General features: G+C 40.7%; 1 protein-coding gene across 1 annotated transcript; it reads left to right on the top strand.

Annotated features, from left to right (window-relative positions):
- Positions 1–351: 351 nt before the first annotated feature.
- Positions 352–12,633, top strand: LOC119915333 (tryptase-like). The gene is made up of 7 exons (XM_038734872.1): positions 352–508; positions 2,969–2,989; positions 3,800–3,962; positions 4,564–4,829; positions 5,891–6,033; positions 6,153–6,458; positions 12,166–12,633. Exons 1-7 carry the CDS (start codon positions 454–456, stop codon positions 12,427–12,429), a joined length of 1,218 nt encoding a protein of 405 aa, XP_038590800.1. The 5' UTR covers positions 352–453; the 3' UTR covers positions 12,430–12,633.
- Positions 12,634–20,046: the final 7,413 nt, after the last annotated feature.

The following is a 20,046-nucleotide window of genomic DNA, read 5'->3' as shown; positions in this document are numbered from 1 at the left end:
ACTGGCAGTATTAGACAGACCAAGTACAAATACAAGCAGCCTGTTCTAGGGCTGGTTCTGAGGAAATGTGTTTTGGAGCGGCATTAGCTCAGTTAGCTAGCTCTGTTAGTACTTGGCTTGGAAACCGCTGGGTTGCCAGATCGAGTCCAGCATGACCCATGGGTCCCCAGGCGCCATTTGATGGCAGCCCACTGCTCCTAAATAGGATGGATTAAATGCAGAGAACAAATATCCCCTTCCCCATCCGTCTTTAGCTCATCATCTCCAGCATGATAACTGTGACTAATCACAATATATCGGGGCCACAGAGGGTTTGTTGGTAAAGAAGGGCGTGTGTGTGATGTGAAGCGTGCCCTCATGATCAACGCACCTGAGGGCAGTTTGGTCACACCTTCCCCTCCAGGTTGATAAACTCCTCCGTTGATCAGCAGACACAGTTGGTAGAGTCGCACCATGGAGGTCAAACTGTTGGTTTGTGGCGTCGTGCTCGTGGTCTTAGCGGTTACAGGTGAGTGCTTTTAAATATTGTCTCAGTTGATCACCTAAATTATTTTGAGTTCATAATGAAAATAAATCTGGATGGAAGAGATTGACTCTTATCTAGTTATAGTAAAATCAGACACTTTGTTTATATTCCTGTATGTTGATGTGTTTATCGGGGTTTTCCTCTCTTGACACGGCGTTATCTGTTCACACAGGTGAGGTAAAGTAAGAAGGAACTTCAGTGCCAGCAGCAACAAGCAGAAATATTTGAATAACCAGAACAAGCAGTGTGACTCTGTGTGTTGACAGGAGACTGATTCACAGTTTTGTTAGATTAACAAATTAATAAATTGCAACTGTGTATTTTTCTGTAATAAAATAATTAGTTTACTTAATTACAGTTACTCAGAAATTGAAATAAGTTACTTACTACTTTAAAAAGTAATAATATTACTAGTGCTGTGTAATGATTAAAAATTGTAATCATGATCACATAGTTATGCACAAAACTGAATAATGAATTCTAAAGTGTATTGTGCAGCTTTAATTTAAATGTACTGCTATATACACAAAAGTGCAATAATGTGGTTTCCAAACACTTTAAACAAATAAGGTGCTTTTTACCAGCAGTGTTCCCTTTACACAGCAGCAATAAAATATTTCTTGTAAGTCTCAACATGACCTTTTATCTAGCTTGTTAAAACAAGTTACCATCCTGTTTTCTTGTTTTTTTTCTGAGCAGGTATCAGCAACACGTATCATTTATCAGGGAGCAGCAGAAACGGTCTGTGTTCAGCAGCAAGAGTCCCTGTTAGGCAAGAATTATACTTTCCGCATTTGCGATTACACGAGGGTCCCCTAGGGTCCCCTAGGGTCCGCGTGACGAAAAAAATTGTCATCAGAGGGGGTACGCGTAGGGTCTGCGCGTGAGTTTAAGAGGCTGCAAGGGCTCAAAGTGCTGTAAACAGGAACGGGACAGCACTTTATCACCTTGTCACGCCTGATTGAAAGTCCTGCAGGCTCTCGCCCTACAGAGTGGAGGAGAGGTAAATGTCAATATATATTTGTCAATAATCAATGCATTAATGTTAGTAAAAACAGCATCATTAAGCAAAAACTACAATAAATAGTTGAATAAACTAAGTGTTTAATAAGGTGATTGCATTCCTCTGACTTCATGCGTTCTATGTACCATCTTAAGTTAGGAAAACTTTCAACAATTGTGAGTTTGTGTGCAGTGTGTAGCTATCCACTTTGCTATGTGATCTGACCGTAGTGCGAGCTGACAAACAGTGAGTGGAAGTAACCTGCGCCCCTGAATATCCTTCCTCGCTACCCTTCCATATTCTGTAACCAGAAGTCTGGTGGGGACAGAGAAACAAACAGGGTCCTGAAGGTAACCCTGTTACACTCGGATTAGTAACTGTAATAATATTACTGATTTGAAAAAGTTGTTACAATGCTAGTTACTGGGAAAAGTAATATTATTAAAGTAACACATTACTCAGTGACGCGTTACTGCCCAAAACTGCTTTATTATAGACAGAACAGTCAAAAATGACTCAAGTTTCTCAGGAACACAGGAAAAACTGCTTGGTTTTGTTCTCAAAAATGTACAGGTGCATCTCAGAAAATTAGAACATTGTGAAAAAGTACATTTTTCCCCCCAAATTTAATTCAAAAATAGAAATTTTCATATATTTTAGATTCATTACTTATAAAGTGAAATATTTCAGGCCTTTTTTGTTTTAATCTTGACGATTATGGCTCACGGAAATCAAAAATCCACTTTCTCAAAATATCAGAATATTAGAATAAAGAATTTATAATACTGAAATGTCAACCTGAGAAGAGCCTCTATTCTCTCAGTCTGGTTCAGTTCACACAACCACAGTCATGGGGAAAACTTCTGACTTGACAGTTGTCTCATTGACAAGCATCAGAAGGTCAGTGCATCAAGAGCCACCAGGCACAGATGTGCTACTCATTCCTGTCACCGGACATGAAACCCCATCGAGAATCTATGTGGTATTGTCAAGAGGAAAATGAGAGACACCAGACTAATAATACAGACAAGCTGAAGGCTGCTATCAAAGCAACCTGGGCCTCAGCAGTGCTACGGGCTGATGTCTCCATGCCACGCTGCACTGATGCAGTAATCCACGCAAAAAGAGCCCCGACCAAGTACCGAGTGCATAAATTAATCTTATTCAGAACTTTTCAACTTCTCAGAAGGTCAACATTTGTGTATTATACATTTTTTATTCTAATATTTTGAGATATGGACTTGAAAATCTTAATATTATTTTGAATGAAATTACGAGGAAAAAATAACTTTAACAAAATATTCTAATTTTCTGAGATGCACCTGTAAATATGGCTGTCAAAACCATTTTAGATTCATGTAGAGATCATCAAAGGACTTCAAACATGCGGACAGTTTCCTGTAAGTGACTAAATGTATTGTTATTTGTTTCTCCTACAGGAAGCAACGCACAGTTAGATGGTGAGTTCTATCCTATATATACATACACCTTTATTTAGTCATTTCATTTATTTTTTTCTTACAAGTTCAAAACAGTCTTTAAACCCTCAACATTAATCCAGTCCAGGTTTGTTAGTGTCACGTTTGAAGCTTCCCACAGAAGTTTGTTAAATTGTGATGAAGTGTGGTTCAGATTTTCATGTTCCCCTCAGGATGAGTCCCAGTAACTTTGATTTGCAGCTCGATGAAATCAGGTCGGCTGAGTAAGTGAACTCTTATTAAAAGATTATAAAACTTTTATAGGAGAGCCTTTCTGGATTTTACTTGACTTTATTTTAATTTTATTTGACCTGTATTTTAATTCCTTAAAATTGTTTTCTTGTTTATTCGGTTTTATCTTGAAACTTGATCTCTGCCCCATAAAGATTTGGAGAAATGCTCTATAAATAAAGATTATTATTAAAAGATAAAAAGCTGACACCTGCTGCTAACAGTAGCATGTTAGCATGCCGCTGGAAGCACAGCAGATAGTGATGTGAAATTCAGAGGTTTTCTATCCAAGTTTCGGACAAAACGTTAGATGAAAAGTCAGAGGATCACCAAAGTTACTAAGTCATCCTGAGGATGGTCTGAACCACACTTCATCACAATCCATCCCATAGTTGTTGAGATATCCAGACCAATGAGCTGGACAGACAGACCGACCATGATCATCTTTAGAGCCGAGCTCAACAAGTCCACAGAGATGATAGGACCCTGAGAGAAACAACACAGTAAACAAAGTGGACACAAAAACCTGAATATACATGAATTCTGATTGTTTCCCTCCAGTTTGTGGCACTGCGCCGCTCAACACCAGGATCGTAGGAGGGGCGAATGCTCCTGCAGGGTCGTGGCCCTGGATGGTCAGTCTGCAGTACGAAGGATTTCATTTCTGTGGAGGCTCCCTGATCAGTAACCAGTGGGTCCTGACTGCTGCTCACTGTGTCAGCAGGTGAGCTCTGATCCTGTCACATGACTTCACCTGTACAATCACAGTGAGCTTGTATTGCAACAAAGAAAAATTACAATCAGGGTGCCGCAGTAAACCACATTAAAACCATTTTTTCTTTGTGCTGTTAGTAATAGTCAGACACCATTACAGCTGTTTCATGTCAGCTGAGATCTTTATTGTTCCATAAGAGATTTTTTTTTGCAGCAATAAAAAACAAAATAAGCACAATAAGTCAAGTGAAGACGCTGCTGCTCAGAGGGAGCCAAGTCCCTCTCTTTCTGCCCACTGGGACCTTATTTCAGAAAAATATGCAGCCTGTGGTAGTCAAGAACCATGTTTTTCATCCTGTTTGAATTGTGTCCTGAATTACACACATGATGTTTTGTAAATTTAAAAGATAATTTTGTCAGTCGAGAAAGTTGCACTTTGTAGTAAAACAGTAACATTTAGATTTGTGTGAAACCGCTCAATGAACTACATCTCGTCTCGCACAGTATACCAATATCACTTATTCATCAATTGTTTAAAGATAGTTTATTCTACAATTCATGCAGACACCACCATCAGTATCCGTCATATATTTGTCTTTTTTGCTTCTCAGCTTCACACCCAATCTCACCGTTAACCTCGGCCGTGACACCCTGACCTTGTTGAATACAAACGCGATGTCCCAGACTGTGTCCCAGATCATCCTGCATCCCAACTATGTTCAAGCCATTTTGAAAAACGACATAGCCTTGCTGAAGCTGTCCTCACCTGTTAACTTCACCAACTACATCAGACCCGTGTGTCTGGCGGCGAACGGCAGCATCTTTAATCCTGGGACGACCTGCTGGGTCACCGGATGGGGGAACATCCAAACTTACAGTAAGGATTTAAATTAATTTGACAATCATTTTTTTTAAAAATGTGTTAATAGTGAATGTGGTGTTTTCCCAAACCACAACAAGATATTGTAATTGGATCATGGCAGTCTGGAGACCCTGCTGTAGATCAGAGGCAGAAAATGGACAGATGGATATTTTCTATTACACTTGTACCGGTGATTTAAACAGGAGAGTTTCATGTCCATCCAAGACTTGAAGTGCTCAACTGTGTCTCACCAAACATCGTCTATGTGAAAGATGAACGGGATTTTTACTGCAGAAATAATTCCTGAAATAATTCCCACTACCTGTTCTGGTATCATGAGCTGAAAGGAGCGGTCCAAAGTGAGGAATCGTCCTGTACTGGTGTAGCTACGAGGTTAAAAAGTCCTGCTCTTCTGCCTATTCATCAAATGAAAGTAATCGCTCATTAGTTTACACTTTGGACTGACGTCTCACAGTCCTGTTTCAACAGGAAAACCATCAGATTATATTCCCCACAGGGAAGTAATTCTACCATTTCAAGAGACCTTTCAGGCAGGGATCCGCTGATTTGGGCTGCCCCAGGTCAAAATCAACAAAGCTGACTCAAAACTGAATAAGCCAGTTGATTTAAGTTTAGAGGAAAAGTATTTTTTTTCCCCTTACTGTCAGTCTGTCTCTCAACACTGTCTGACTTCCTGTCTGTTGCTCTCAGCTCCGAGCCCAAGACGTAAATCTTCACAGATATATAGTTTCATGTTTAAAAAGGTTCAGTAATTTCCTAAAACAGCTGCTCGCTGTAGTTTCTGTCAAACAAACAGGAGGAAATGGTGTATTTGTTGTTGCACAATTTTCAGTGGTGTATAAATCCAAATGTGGTGCTCTAGTGAGTATTTGGGGCAGCAAGACGGTTTTGTGGGCCCAAATCCCTTTGTCTTGTATATCTTAGCTGGACAAACCTTAACACAGAGGACAAGAGGGAAGGACTGCTGGACAACAACAAGATCAGGCTGTGAGACACACACTGTTGACACAAAGACAAAATAGAGACCCAGCATTATTATCTCTTTTCTTTTTCAGTTCCACTTCCTTCCCCAGAGAGGCTGCAGGAGGTGAGTCTTCCCATCGTGTCCAACAGTGAGTGTAGGGAGGTCTACGGTGGTATAGTCACAAACAACACAATCTGTACCGGTGTGACCCAGGGAGGAAAGGGCATCTGCTATGTGAGTCTGTCTGCAAAACACTCCTAGCACTAATAGATCTGTCTCTGGTGAATAAAAATGACAGCATTTCCCTCTGATAGAGGAAGGATGAAGTATAACAACCTGTCTGACGTCTGCAGGGGGATGGAGGAGGCCCGCTGGTGACTAAAATGGGCTCTGTCTGGGTCCAGGCTGGAGTGATGAGTTTTATATCAGCACTAGGCTGTGCCCTGCCTTATTACCCACAAGGCTACACCCGAGTGTCCGAGTATCAGTCCTGGATCAACAGCCAGATCAGCACCAACCAGCCGGGCTTCATCACCTTCACGGAGGACAGTTCAGCCTTTGGGAGCGGTACAACCTCTGGAGCCGCTCACCTGGTTCCCCTCTCGGTTCCTCTGCTGCTGTCCATCGTCCCTGTTCTCTTCTCCTTCTCTGTCCTTTCGTAGAAAGTTTAGGGATGATTTAATTCACCCTGCTAGAGTGAAAATCCCTCTCTCTCTCTGCCTCGTGGTCGCAAATTTTTTGCCTTTGGAGATTAATTTACTTTAAAATTAGCTAAAATTCTGTCCGTTTCCAGTTATTCTTGTGTTGAAGGAGTTTTGCAGAAAAGAGTCGACAGAGGAGAAGATAGAGATCAGAAACTTTATTATAATTTATTATATAATTTAAATTATATATTATATAATTTATTCATCATTTTGTCTGTTTGTTTAAAATGGCAGAAAATAGAAAAATGTCCTTTTAAAATGTCCACAGCCCGATGTAGTCAAAAAGATTTGGACCAACAGTCTAAAACCCAAAAATATTCAGTTCATCATCATGTAAATCCTCATCAGTGAAGCTGGAACCAGACAACTCTTTGCAATTTCTGTTTATAAAATTAACTATGAACAGTTAGTGAATCATTTTCTATTGATAAATGCATCTATCACCAATCCTGGAGCTTCTATTAACTTTGCTGAAAACCGGTGAAATAATTTTAACTCCTCGGTAGGATTTTCACTTTAGTGGAAACCTTTAACTTGTTGATGTCGACTGTTATGGCAGAAAATTGTGTCGTCTTACATTTAATCTTTTATGCCTGTTCTTTTATTATTACTACTATTATTGTTAAGGCTTATAGATATATGTATTGTGTTTTTATCCTTTACCTTTCCTTCTTCTATACTCCTTACGTTAGTCTGTCCACATTTACTAGGGTTTAGATCAGAGCTGTGAGATTGTTTAGTGTCTCCCCCACTTGTTCTTTTTCTCCTCTCCTTGAATGTTCATTCAAGGCCGAGAGAGGATCTCTGTTCCCCAAAACATAGAAACCTAAATAGTGTAAATGATTATGCATCCCTTTGCTCGGGGCCACTCTTCAACAAAACACCATCCTTCAGTTCTCTTAAATATATTTTAATATTCCCCCAAACCTCTACTCATTTGCCCTCATTTACTGACTTCCTGGTGATCAGAGGTGGCCATGGAGTACACAACTCATACTCCAGTACAAGTCATTTTTCCAGCAGCGTCAGATTAGCCGACACAATGATTACAAAATAATGTCAGCCATTAGGACAGTTAGAGTTGAGACTGCATTAAGGAAACTGTGCTACATAAACAATGTCTGTGAAGGTTCTCAGTCATAGTTATCCAAAGAAGGTTAAAGTCACAGGTAACTGGACTTTTAGTTAATAAACTGACCCATTTAAAAAAAAAAAAAGTTCATTTCAGAACTGAAGAAGTCTCTTGGATGAGAGAAAACATCTTCTAATATCTTCAACCAAGTCCAGGTGCCCGTGACTTTAACCTTCTTTGGATACATTCAAACAATGTCAACCAGCTTTGACACAGTTTTCTCCAGCAGTAGGTGACAGTCTGACTATATGATAGGGGTAATTTTCCTGAAATGCAAGAGCACCAATTTATGGTTAATCTTCATCTATATTAAGGGAAAAAATATTCAGGCAATAGGTGACAATTAAAAATTTTATAGATTATAAGGCAGTAAGGTTTTCAGGCATTCTGTAGCTATTGCTAATTTTTTCTCCTGTATCAACATTTCTAATTTAATAAAATCCCTGCTGAGTCAGTACATGTGCTATGCCTTCCCTTCTCTTGAGTCTCCGTTTGGCGAAATAACCTCTTTACCTCTCTGTCCAGTCGGGTACTGCAGCTGGTGCTGAAGCTGTAGCCCTGGTAGCAAACATATCTGTTATTTTCACGCATTTGGTGGAAGCTGTTTCCAGATTTAAATTTTTTTTGGCCCGTAACATAAGACAAAAAAAAAGGGCAGAGGGGGAGGGATTGGAGGCTAGTAAGAGATGTGATTGGGCCCAGTCCAGTGTCAGTATAGTAAATTAACCAATGGGCCGCTGTCTGTGCTCTATGGGCCGTCTATGTTGGCCCATTTTTTATAAAAACATAATTTAAGTTATATTGATCCCATAGGTGCATTGGCCCACCGGGCATTTGCCAGATTACCAGTCCACCCCTTTCTTTCTTCAACAGAATTTAATGGACTCTCCCACTACGTTGAACTATGGTAAAGGGATCCCCATTGCGTCACAAACTGACGACTAATCTCCCTAAATCACAGAGGCTGCAGGGCTACCTGCATGAATGTTATGCTGTAGTGTTAAAGAGGTGGTATTATGCTTTTTGGCTTTTTCCCTCTCCTTTATATCTTTTCTGTGCATGTAACAGGTTTGCAAAGTGAAAAAGCCCAAAGGGAGTTCCCATCTCCCACAGAAAACTCTGCTCTGAACTGCTTGAAAACAGCTCATTTGTAGTCCAGCCCTTCACTTCCTTTACTTGTGACATCACAATGAAAACGCATCATAAAGCTTGCCAAGCGGCTAGCGGGGGTCAGACACGCCCTCAAACCAAGCTAGTCTGAGCGGAGGCCCTTTGGCTCGACTCACCTTTGTTTGGTTTCCCATTGTAGAAATGTTGCACCTGCTTCCAGGTACTTTTTTTCATATCACCTCGCCTCCGTCGAGGTTCCAAGCGAGCTGAGGGAAACTAAAATGTAACGTGAAAACATGACAGACTGCTGATTGGTCAGAGAGAATATTCACTATTCACTGCATCGTCATTGCTGCACCAGACAGAGGCCAGCAACAGAAAGGTTTATATTTTACAGTTTTCGTATGTAATTTCATCAGTAAATCCATTTGAGAAGTTTTGAGGTGAGAAATCAGCTGTGTAGATTTAAAATATTTACTGTTTTACGAGAAGTGATGGCGGCAACCCGCGGGAGGAGCGTGTGAGGCCGGCCAGCCGCCCGCTCACAGAGCCCTCTGCTCCCGCCGTCACACAGACCGCTGCAGCAACAACAGCAGAGGAAAACACAGCTGGAAGGTTTTCATACCGCTTATCTGTCTTTGCATTCTGAGGAAGGTTGACACGTTTTAACTTAAAAAAGAGAAAGCTGTGTGGATCACTGGTGTGTGCGTCGCATTGAACATTACGTCGCGGCAGTTGTGTGTGGCGTCACTATGACGACAAGCTACGTACCATCTCTGGGTCCTGTCTGCGATGGAAAACAGAGCAGGGCCGAGTAGAGTCGAGTCTATCGATTTGCGCTATGATCGCATTTTTCGGCAAGGCAGCATAGATCGTCAGAACACCGGCAACAGTTCAACGTTTAGTCCTAAAAGACGACGCAACTCCGACTGTTAATTATATTTATAATACACATGGCAATGTAACTTCACAGACTGTTGAAGTGCAGAGTTGTTATAAACGTTGGCTAACACAGCTAAAGTTATAGCTATGATGCTAACGTTACACCTGATGTGAAAGCTACTGAGCAAACATTCAAATTGTTTGGCCAGTTTATGTAAAATTGAAATATGGTGATTTTTGTAGTGGTTTATGGTAAGATGTGGAACAAGGATGTGTGGTTGTGGACTTGTGGGTAACTTACACCATGTGCTAGATTACGGTCGCAGTCTGAAGCGGCTTTGATTTGGATCACACTACCTTGTTTCTTACGACCCGCCCTTCTCTGCTTCTGATTGGCTAGTAGTCCTTACCTGGGAACTGCGCATGTGCAACTCCGAAAAAAGATTTTGTACAAGTAAGATGCAAAACTCTGTAGCTCAAGAGCAGAGTGTACAACACACAGGGTGAAAAGAGGAGCTGCAGCAATGTGCAGTATGAGAAAACTATGGTGTTTCTTTTTATTAATTAAATTATTTAAACCATGTAAACCTGTTCTGGTACAAACCCCTAAATAAGATTTTGAACCTGATAATGAGCATAATACCACCTCTTTAAGAATAACTTCATTTCAGCTGCAACCCCTGTAAAAGTCTGAAATCTAAAAAGATTTTATCAAGTAAAATGTATTAGTACATAAAAGAAACGTTTTAGCTAGCTTACAATAGCTAAATTGTAAGGCAGAAGTTAGAAACTTGCTAACTTTAGCATTCATTCAGAAATTTCATAAAATAAATGAAACTTTGAAGGTTGGGAAAGTTAAGTGTATTAAACAAGCTAGATCGCCAACTACTTAGATTAATCCACAGTGTTACAGTAGCTTGTTGTGATGCACTAGACTTCAATGAGCAGCTGCGGGTTACAAGACGGGCAGGCGAGACAATCAAATAAGATCAAGGTTGGGAAATGATATGGTCCATTTTAGGGGTGTCTGACATTGTATATCAAGATTCTTGAGGCATGAATATGGGGAATATATTGTTACGGTTTTACAGTGTGTGAGCGCAAGGCTGAGGACCCAAACGCAGGACACCAGAGCTTAGCAGTAGTGATGTGTCCCTCCGTATCGAGGCTTCGAAGCGCGTGTCGAGTAATCAGGGGTGATTTTTGTGAAGTGCGTATCGAGGCTTGTGTTGGGGACGTTCGAAGCCTCGCGAGCCGGCCATACCACGTGACTGATTCAGGAAATGGTTCGTGGGTTTGGTGTGTGATTCCAAAGGAGCAGCAAAATATAATGGACCCTCATTAACATTTTCTGGACTTTTTAAATTGTATTTCAGATTTTAATTGAATACAGTTAGATTGTATCTACAGATTATTTTATCAAAAATTGTGATGAAACAGGACATTTTTAGTTCAGTGAGACTTGCGGCAGCCAGAAGATTTTTTTTTGACATAGTGGTTTTTGTAAGAATAAAACTGGGGCGTCTTACCCCATATTACCCTAATAATAATAATAATAATAATAATAATAATAATATTCTAAAGCAGGTAAACTCATCTCCAAAAGAAGAAACCGCCTGAAGCCCAGCACTGTGGAAAAATAAAAATGAATAAATGTTGTCTCTATTATCTAAAGTCACAAACCAAACAACACATTCACATCATAACCCTCTCCGTTGTTTCCACGTTCCCTTTGACCCTATCATTGTATCATAAAGACAGACACCATATTAATATGTTTATCATTTATGTATCGGCATGACAAACATGATACATGAGTTTATTCAGTTCAAAGCTTCACTCACAAAAGCCACGGTGCCATTATAATCACCTGTTTTACATTTATTGTCCACTAGATGACACAGTAGAGCAAATGAAGCTTCGGCCCATGAGTGAATCAATTGGACGGAAAGCTTCAATGCTTCATGAAGCTTCATCTTGCCATCACTACTTAGCAGGTTCAGTTCAATATTTAATTAACTGAAGGCGTACTCACAACAGTGGCAGATACAACTAGTCCAACGAAAACCAAGTAATCCATTTTGAACCAAAAGTCCACAATAAGGCAGGGAGCGGGAGCAAACACAGACTACATGTGACAAACCACAATGATGCAACACAGACTGAACAGAACACAGGCATTAGGTAGTGAGGCAAACGAGCAGGGCGGGAACATAAAACAGGTGGATTACATAAAGGAGAACTGAACAGGAAGCAAAGCTAGACAAGAACACCAGGCACAGAAGATTACAAAATAAAACAGGAAGTAAAGTGCATGGGAACACACCAGGACAGATCTAGCAAAGTAAAACACAAAATATGGAAAGACTGAAAAATCAGGGCATGGACTAAGACCGGACCAAACAGGCGACAGGGCTACACTAAAACATGGAGACAAAGGACTCGAACAGGTAAAAAAAAAAGAGAGAATAAACTAAGCTAAAAAGGACAGTATTTCCCTCTGAGAGTAGAAGTATGAAGTATAACCGACCTGTCTGACGTCTGCAGGGGGATTCAGGCGGCCCGCTGGTGACTAAAAACGGCTCTGTCTGGGTCCAGGCTGGAGTGGTGAGTTTTGGAGAAGGCTGTGCCCTGCCTAATGTCCCAGGAGTCTACACCCGAGTGTCCCAGTATCAGTCCTGGATCGACAGGCAGATCAGCACCAACCAGCCGGGCTCTGGAGCCGCTCACCTGGTTCCCCTCTCGGTTCCTCTGCTGCTGTCCATCGTCCCTGTTCTCGTCTCCTTCTCTGTCCTTTCATAGAAAGTTTAATGATGATTTAATTCACTAGGATAGAGTCAAAATCTGTCTCTCTGTTTCGTGGTCTCATATTTTTTTAGCCTTTTGAGATTCAAAAATATTTCCACCTGTTTCCAGTTCAGCTTCTTTTTGTTAAAGAAGTTTTGCTGGTGTAATGACACTTTATTTAAAAAATGAGGGCTACAACTAACACATTTTTTCATTATTGATTAATCGGCTGATTATTTTAATTAAAACATTAATTTATTCATGTTTCTGTCTCTTTCTCTGTTCTCTCTACAACTTGCTGAAGTTTTATGGCCTTCAAAAGAATATAAAGCTGTATGTTATGTTACATTACTTGAAGTGTCTGATTATTACTGATTATTTTCTCAATTAATTGATTCGTTTATTGAGTCCTTTATAACTCCTACAGCCCAATGTACTCAAAAAGATTTGGACCAACAGTGTAAAGCCCAAAGATTCAGTTCATCATCATGTAAATCCACATCAGAGAAGCTGGAACCAGAAAAAAAGTTTGCTTTAACTTTTTTAAAATGACTAAAAACAACTGACCCATTTAAATAAATCTATAAAAATGTAATGCTTTTTTTCGACCAGTTAATGGCTCTATTTCCTCATTTTGTATATAACAATGAATTAATTATTTAAATTATAAAATGTAATTGCAGAATTTATTTTAAAAGGCTTTTAAATTGAATTTTTCCATCGCACAGTTCATAATGGCCTAAAAGGGTTAAGGTGTTAATGTGTTACTAACTGTGTAAGAATGTATCAGTTAGTGGGTTTTATTTATATTATTCTGGAAACATTAGTAAACAAGTAATCTATAGTCTGAACTTTAACTCAGCGCTCTACAGTCTGTGTGAAGAAAGAAAGTCTAGTGTACACAACAGAGACAACGACTGTATAAACAGAGCAGTTTCCACTCAAGACCACGACATTAGAGTGAACGACCCGTGTTTGTTATGCAGGAGCTATAGGAACTAAGACATATAGAAATGATTGATTTTTATGGCCATGTAACCAGAATATATTTATAACCAAGAATGTATGATTAAACTTTCAGAAAATGCTCTTTGACATCCCTAGAGTTTAAAAGTGTAAAGGTATCCAGAATGAACAAGTTAAATCCTTTTTGAGTACAGTTCTAATTACAGTGCCTAAAAATATATAATAACACACATAAGGGAGTAAAGTATCACAAGAACAATACTAAATAAGGCCATTAGGTGGTGCAAGGGAGAACTAATAAGGGCACATCGCACCAGTAGAACCCCAAAGGGCTGCCATGGATTTGGAAAATAGGTGTACGCCTTGTAGAGGCCCCGCCTGACGCAGGAGGAGCCACATATATTCAGGAGCTCAGAGTTATTCAGTTCGCCTTGAGGTCTGCTGAGGCTTACTCTGGTTTTGTCTTGTAAAGCCAGCAAACTCTATTGCATCGATCTCTGACTCCAGTGACTCCTTTTGGACTCCAAGTGTTGTTTACTTCTACTTAGAGTTTCTTAAAGTGCTGAGGGCAAGTTTGGGCTTCAACCTGGCCTTTCCACAGAACCAGGTGCAGCAGGAAAGAGAGCCAAGAGATGACGTCATGCTTAGAAACAAAGCTATAAAAGGAGGTCCAAAAGAAGTAGAGTGGAATGAGACTTTTATTTTGCATCGATCTCTGACCCTCTCCGATTAAACTTATGTATTCTAATTGGTGTCTGTTTTTGCTGAAAATAAAAATGTTGGGAAAAGTTCAGACGTTTTCATCTGGCCTAATCAGCTTTTTACACAACACCTGTAAAGACACCGTTACAGTAGTTGAGTCGACTGATGATAAACGCATGGACAGGTTTTTCCAGGTCCTGCTGAGACATAAGTCCTTTAATCCTTTATATATTCTTCAGGTGATAGTAGGCTGTGTATTGTAATTGTCTTAAAGTGGCTGCTAAAATTCAGAGTCCATGACTACCCTGAGATTTCTGGCTTGGCAGAAGAGAAGAGAGAGATCAGAAACTGGTGACACTAAAAAACAGTGCTGGAAACAGGTGAAATTATTTAAAGTCATTTGCAGAATTTTCACTTTAGTAGAAACTATTAATTAATTAAATAAAATGTATAGAGCCTGGAGTCAATTGTAGCTTTTTGGTGTTTAATTATAATCAGTTAATGAACCTTTAACTAATCTATTTTTTTTTTAAACTATTAAAAATAAACAATCAATGCTGACTTTAAATCTTACTTCAAACTCAATTAAATTGACCAGTTAAAGATGAATTATAATTTAAATGCAATTGCAGATTTTAATTCACTTAGGCCAGAGTTCAGAGCTGCTCATGTAAATGTGTGATGAGTAATATCATATCTGATTCCTCTCTCTCTCAGATAAGTTGCAGGTCCAAAGAATGCTATTTAATTACACTAACTACTGTCACTGCACTGTAGAATGGTTCAATCAGTGTGTGATTTTGCTCTGTACTTCTACTTGCATACAGTATGGATCTTGTGGGAGATCCAGTCACACCAGTCCATGTGCAGCAGGAGTGAAGCAGAGACAGGAGTCAAGTCCAGGCAGGGAGTCTACAAACAGAGGACAGATTTAGGCGAGTTTACAAAAACAACAAGAAAGCAGCAATATCTAGAGGCTAGGCGTGAGACTGACTGTGCAGTTTAGTCTACAATCTGGCAACAAGTTACAGATAAGACTGGGTATACATGGCAGATTTGATTGTGGTAGATCACAGAGACACAGACAGGGGAGGAGGAGAGAGAGGCACACTCACAAAGCTGCTCTGGATTACACATGTAAATCATTATGTAGACTTTTATTAATTCATTACTGTCACTACTAATGTCTAGTTGTTGTTTTTTTTCACTCACAACTTATTTACTTTATTAGCAGAGGATACATGAAAATGTATTAATCTTTACAATTATAAATAGGTAATAGGCTTACATTAATGTTCTAGCTGGTACTCTGGACTGATGAGTCAACATGTGAAATATTTGGCTGCAACAGAAGGCAGGTTTTTCACCGAAGGGCTTGAGAGCGACACAAGAATGAGTCTGCAGGCAGAAGTGAAGCAAGTTTGGAGAACTGCATTTCTGCAATTGGAGTTGGGGATTTGGTCAGAAGAGAAGTAAATGCAGATCCATCATGTTGTAGGGGAGAGCGTGGTATGTTGTCACACTTACTAGAATTTGCTGGCCGCCATTTCACAATGGTATAAATGTCGTACCAAATAAAATAAGTCTTGGGCGCATATAAAATCTTATCTCATTACAGAGTTGTAGAATGTTAAATATAGAGTTTGCACTTGGCTGGTAAGTTGTCACACTGGATTGTCAAAAACTTTTGGAACCCATGTGAGCAGTGGGGTAGGAATGATGAATTGATGACACTCGTGGTTATCCAAAAGGAGGAAACAGGACTTCTCATTTGAGCACTTTCCATGTTCACTGAAATGTTTCAGGAAGTCAACAAAGTGCATGTCTTTGATCCATCCAGAGGGATTTTACACTCATTTGCTGACACTTGGCCTGTCAGGAAATGATTGCGGACGTTGATATGGGGAAGAATTTAACATAGAGGTATACTATTCCCTGCGGCTGAGACAGCACAGGCCAGTGTGACAACTCATATTTAACACTTTGTCTACGAAAAAAACATGAACATTTTCTCTGTTGAAGCTGATTACACTGGCAAGATCAGTTTCTCAGTGACGGTGTTGTGTGCCGATTGAATAAGCCTGTACACCTCTTTGCTGGCCTTTCTGCAAGCTAATTCTCCCATTCTTCCGTGGTGTTGTATAACCAACCATCGTTGTTGGCATTGCTGTTTGACTTAGTTTTTTCAACAGTGCTTCTCACTTGAGCACTTTGCATGTTCATTCAAATATTTAAGGAAGTCAACAAAGTGTGTATCTTTCATCCATCCAGAGGGATTTCCCCCTCATTTACGTGACATTTACATCTGCTCATATGGCAGGCGCTTTTATCCAAAGCGACTCGCTTTTGAAGAACAACATACAAGCATCAACAAAGCATCAAATACAGCACGAGAACGGCAACTGACAATACATACTAGTAAGAGCCAGGGATGTTGTTAGGCCTTTTTAGGGGGTCATATTGTCGAGGTGTGAGGCGGCCGCGTTGCAGATTCTAGAGCTCTGCCGGTGCGGCTGTGAATTTGCCATGGGCATCGGGTGCTGCACAAACGTGTTAATCATCACTTCCTGTTTCCCCTTTGTGGTGCTACATAGCGCTACATAGCACTTCGCACTACGACTATAAAGGTGGCGCTATGACTGTGGGTGAATGTCGGCATGTACGTGTGTTCAGGGCGGGACTCTTAATAAACGTGTAAAATTTGGTAGAGATCTGAGCATGTATAGTCGAGCTACAACAACTTCGTCGTGGCAAAGCGTGGAACTTTGCCGCCAAGCCACCTCACGCTACTTACTGCGGCTTTCTGGGAAAGTTCTGAAGTTGATATGTCCAACGTGCTAGAGCAGTACATTACAGCGTAAAACATGTAATTTCCTGTTGCCAGCAAGTGGCGCTATGACTTTGAGTGAATATTGGCATATGGGTGTGTCCAGGGCACGACTGTAGGGGGTGCTAGCGAGCCATTTTGCCACGCCCATGCGCGAAACACATAAAATACGGAATTTTTCACCACTCCTGAATTTTATGCAAAGTTTGGTGAGTCGAATATCTTTAGGCCCCCAAAATTGAGGTTACTTTGCAGAAAAAACAAACAAACAAATCCAGTTTCAATAGGGACCTCGCACGGTTCGTGCTCAGGCCCTAATAAAACGGTGTTAATAAACATCACATCTTGTTCTCAATATATATAAATATATATATGTGTGTATAGGCTATATATATATAAATATATCCGGGAGGAGGACGCCCCCACGCCCATGTAACATTACAGTATGTCTGTCACTTTTTATTTGTTAATATCTTGTCTTCAGTGGTTGTTGACATAAGTGTAGTTCTAATACAGTAACAAAAGAAGCGAGTTTAAAGATTTTGCAAGTGCAAGTTAGGCATATCCTGGGGGCTAATTTCCCCCTCCGTCTTTCAATCCTAGTGAGGTCCCTGTTAAGATAACTAATAAATACTAGTAAGACCTAATAGCACATATCGCATCAATGGGGTAAATACCTTGGGACAGAAGTAAGAGTTAACAAAAAAGTGCAATCAATACAGAATAATTGTAAGGGGATAGAAGAAGAGGAAGAGCACAGGAAGTGCATGTTAGAAGTTAGGAGTTGTTGAGGTGTTCCTGTCCATCAAGTGATTGCAGAAGTTGACATGGGGGAAAATAAAATATGGCGGGATACTGTTCCCTGTGGCTGAGACAGCACAGGTCAGTGTGACCCTTCTTGCTTGAATTGACGTTCAGCCATCACCTTGCCAGGATTGTGTACATTGGTCACCCCAGTTTCATTATCAGTCCATATGTCTCCTGGTCCAAACTCATATTTCTCATATTTCACAAAACTTTATTTGTGACAATGTCGAATTAACATTTTCTCTGCTGAGGCTACTTTCCCCACTAAACCACTCTTTGCTGGCCTTTTCTTTTTCTGCCCACATAGACGGGAATGTCAGCTGGTGTGCCAAAGCAAACCGGTAGGCAACTTGGCGACAGACCAAAATAAATGTCAACTGTCCTGGTAATATATTCAACAAGCTGCTTCTCCAAATCAGGAAAAATTCTTCCGTGGTGTCAAATAACCAGCTATTGTTGTTGGCATGGCTGTTGACGTCTTGTCTTGTCAGGTAGTCTTTTGACAGTACTGAGTCAGGGTATGGTCACTTATGTCAAAATCTTTTGCTGTACTCCTGATTGATTTTATCTGCAACTATACCATCCTGACTACTTGTAACATTATGTCAGGTGGTGTGGTAGCATACTCTGTGTGTTGTTGATCATTTATAACCATATTCCTTCCTACCTTTCCTTCCAAAGCACATTTCCTCATTTTTACAAATAAATTACTGGCGCATTATGCTGTCTACTATGCTACTACTATTCACTAGCAAGGACCAAAACCAACAGATATGATTATGATGATTTATTGATAAACAAACTGAAAGATGTCTGATGCTGTTGCTGAATAGACATTCGAAAGTGTTGTGGGGAAGCTACGATAGGGAAATCCGCCGTAGCGCCTGGGCATGACGGACCCCCAAAAGGCTTCCAGTTACATTTTGTGATCTGGGATCTTAAGATCTGAAATATAGTGATGGTACGCTTCGTAAGACCATCAGCACATGATCTGTATCAGATGCTCGGGACTGACGCTGCAGTAGGATGAATGGTAGCTCAGATCCTGGAGGAGTGACCGAAGTAATAGATGGGAGAAATGCGTTACGAAAGACTACTTTGACGGAACTGCTAGTAGAACCGGAAGAGAGTAGCTACTAGACCAGTTTCGGATCATCTCACATGGTTGTGCGCTGGGATTCCTTGTAGTTCACAAGGGTTTTAAAGGCTTCAGAGATGACTGGACTTCGAAGAAAAAGATGAACGTAAGCTGGCCTGATTGACTGGACTTCGGATCGCTTTGGTAGAAAGCAGTGTTGTTTGAGGAATGACATAATTGCAGGAGGAGATGCAGTGAAATGAAACTGAAGAGAGTGGACGTAATGTCTAAGGTTCAAGTCAAGTGAGGGATGCTGTAACCAACGCAGATGCTGTGGAAGCAGATGGACAGTGAGTCTGCTGTAAGAGGAAGGCTGCAGGGGTCTTGAGATGGATTTTGATGTTGAAGACCTCTAAGAATTTGGGTTATCTGAGAATTTGGAAGTTTGAAAAAGAAGCCAGTGCTTCCGCTAAGATGGACTTCAGTGGGGTGTGTTTTGTAGCCACTTTGGGCATGTTGATGAAATAAGATGTAGTGACGAGATCGAATGACAAGGAGTTCATGTTGTGCTAGTTGTGACAGTGGCTGAATTCTTCGAAGCTGGCCTGTAACCCGAGAGAGGGCTATGCTGTTAGTTGTAGAGTTTCGAGGACCATTCTGCTGCGATTAGTCTTCTTTGTAGAATCCCCAAAAACCTGCAGAAAATGTGGCAGCGGTGTACGATTGGTATCCCTGGGTGTCACGATTGTTCCTCCAACCCAATTGGCAAAGACTGAGCCAAAACGAGGAGGAACTGGCGATCGAATGCTGACTGGACAAGCTTTCAATCCAGAGTACAGTGTGAAACGGATTGTGTCGAGAGTGAATCCTAGAAATCTTGGGTCATGGGAAGACCTGCTGTTTCTCTGCAGACCTTGGAACCCGGAGGTTGGAGAAGACCGGAGAGCTTGGCGCGGCGGCAATGGATGAGACCAGGTACCACTTGGGGGCATGGTAGGTTTGCGTGGTCGATTGGTCCCTGATTACACCACTTAAGAAAGCTGTGGCTTGGAAGCAGTGTGGATGTGGATTTTTGGTAAAACCGTGCTTCTGACTGGCCATGTAATCGTCTTAGTGTATGGAGAAAGTGTACGCAAACTTGGGTTAAGAGGATCACCGAAATTAGAAATGGAAATAACTTGGTGCTGTTAGGGCTGTGGAGGAAAGCTGGGTGCCAGTGCCGGAGGTTCTAGCTGTAGTTGCTGTACTGGTA

Source organism: Micropterus salmoides, unplaced genomic scaffold (assembly GCF_014851395.1).
Source record: "Micropterus salmoides isolate LMB-PRFRI ecotype aquatic unplaced genomic scaffold, ASM1485139v1 Ms_hic_scaffold_2072, whole genome shotgun sequence".
Taxonomy (NCBI): Eukaryota; Metazoa; Chordata; class Actinopteri; order Centrarchiformes; family Centrarchidae; genus Micropterus; species Micropterus salmoides.
The sequence above is the reverse complement of the archived record's forward strand: the minus strand, read 5'-3'. Positions and strand labels throughout refer to the sequence as shown.

Excerpts from the sequence above, each read along its gene's own strand:
- LOC119915333 (XM_038734872.1), top strand. The coding sequence starts at position 454 with ATGGAGGTCAAACTGTTGGTTTGTGGCGTCGTGCTCGTGGTCTTAGCG. Across the intron at positions 4,830-5,890 it reads GGGGAACATCCAAACTTACA|TTCCACTTCCTTCCCCAGAG; the intron begins GTAAGGATTTAA and ends TTTCTTTTTCAG. Across the intron at positions 6,459-12,165 it reads TCTCCTTCTCTGTCCTTTCG|CGTCTGCAGGGGGATTCAGG; the intron begins TAGAAAGTTTAG and ends CGACCTGTCTGA.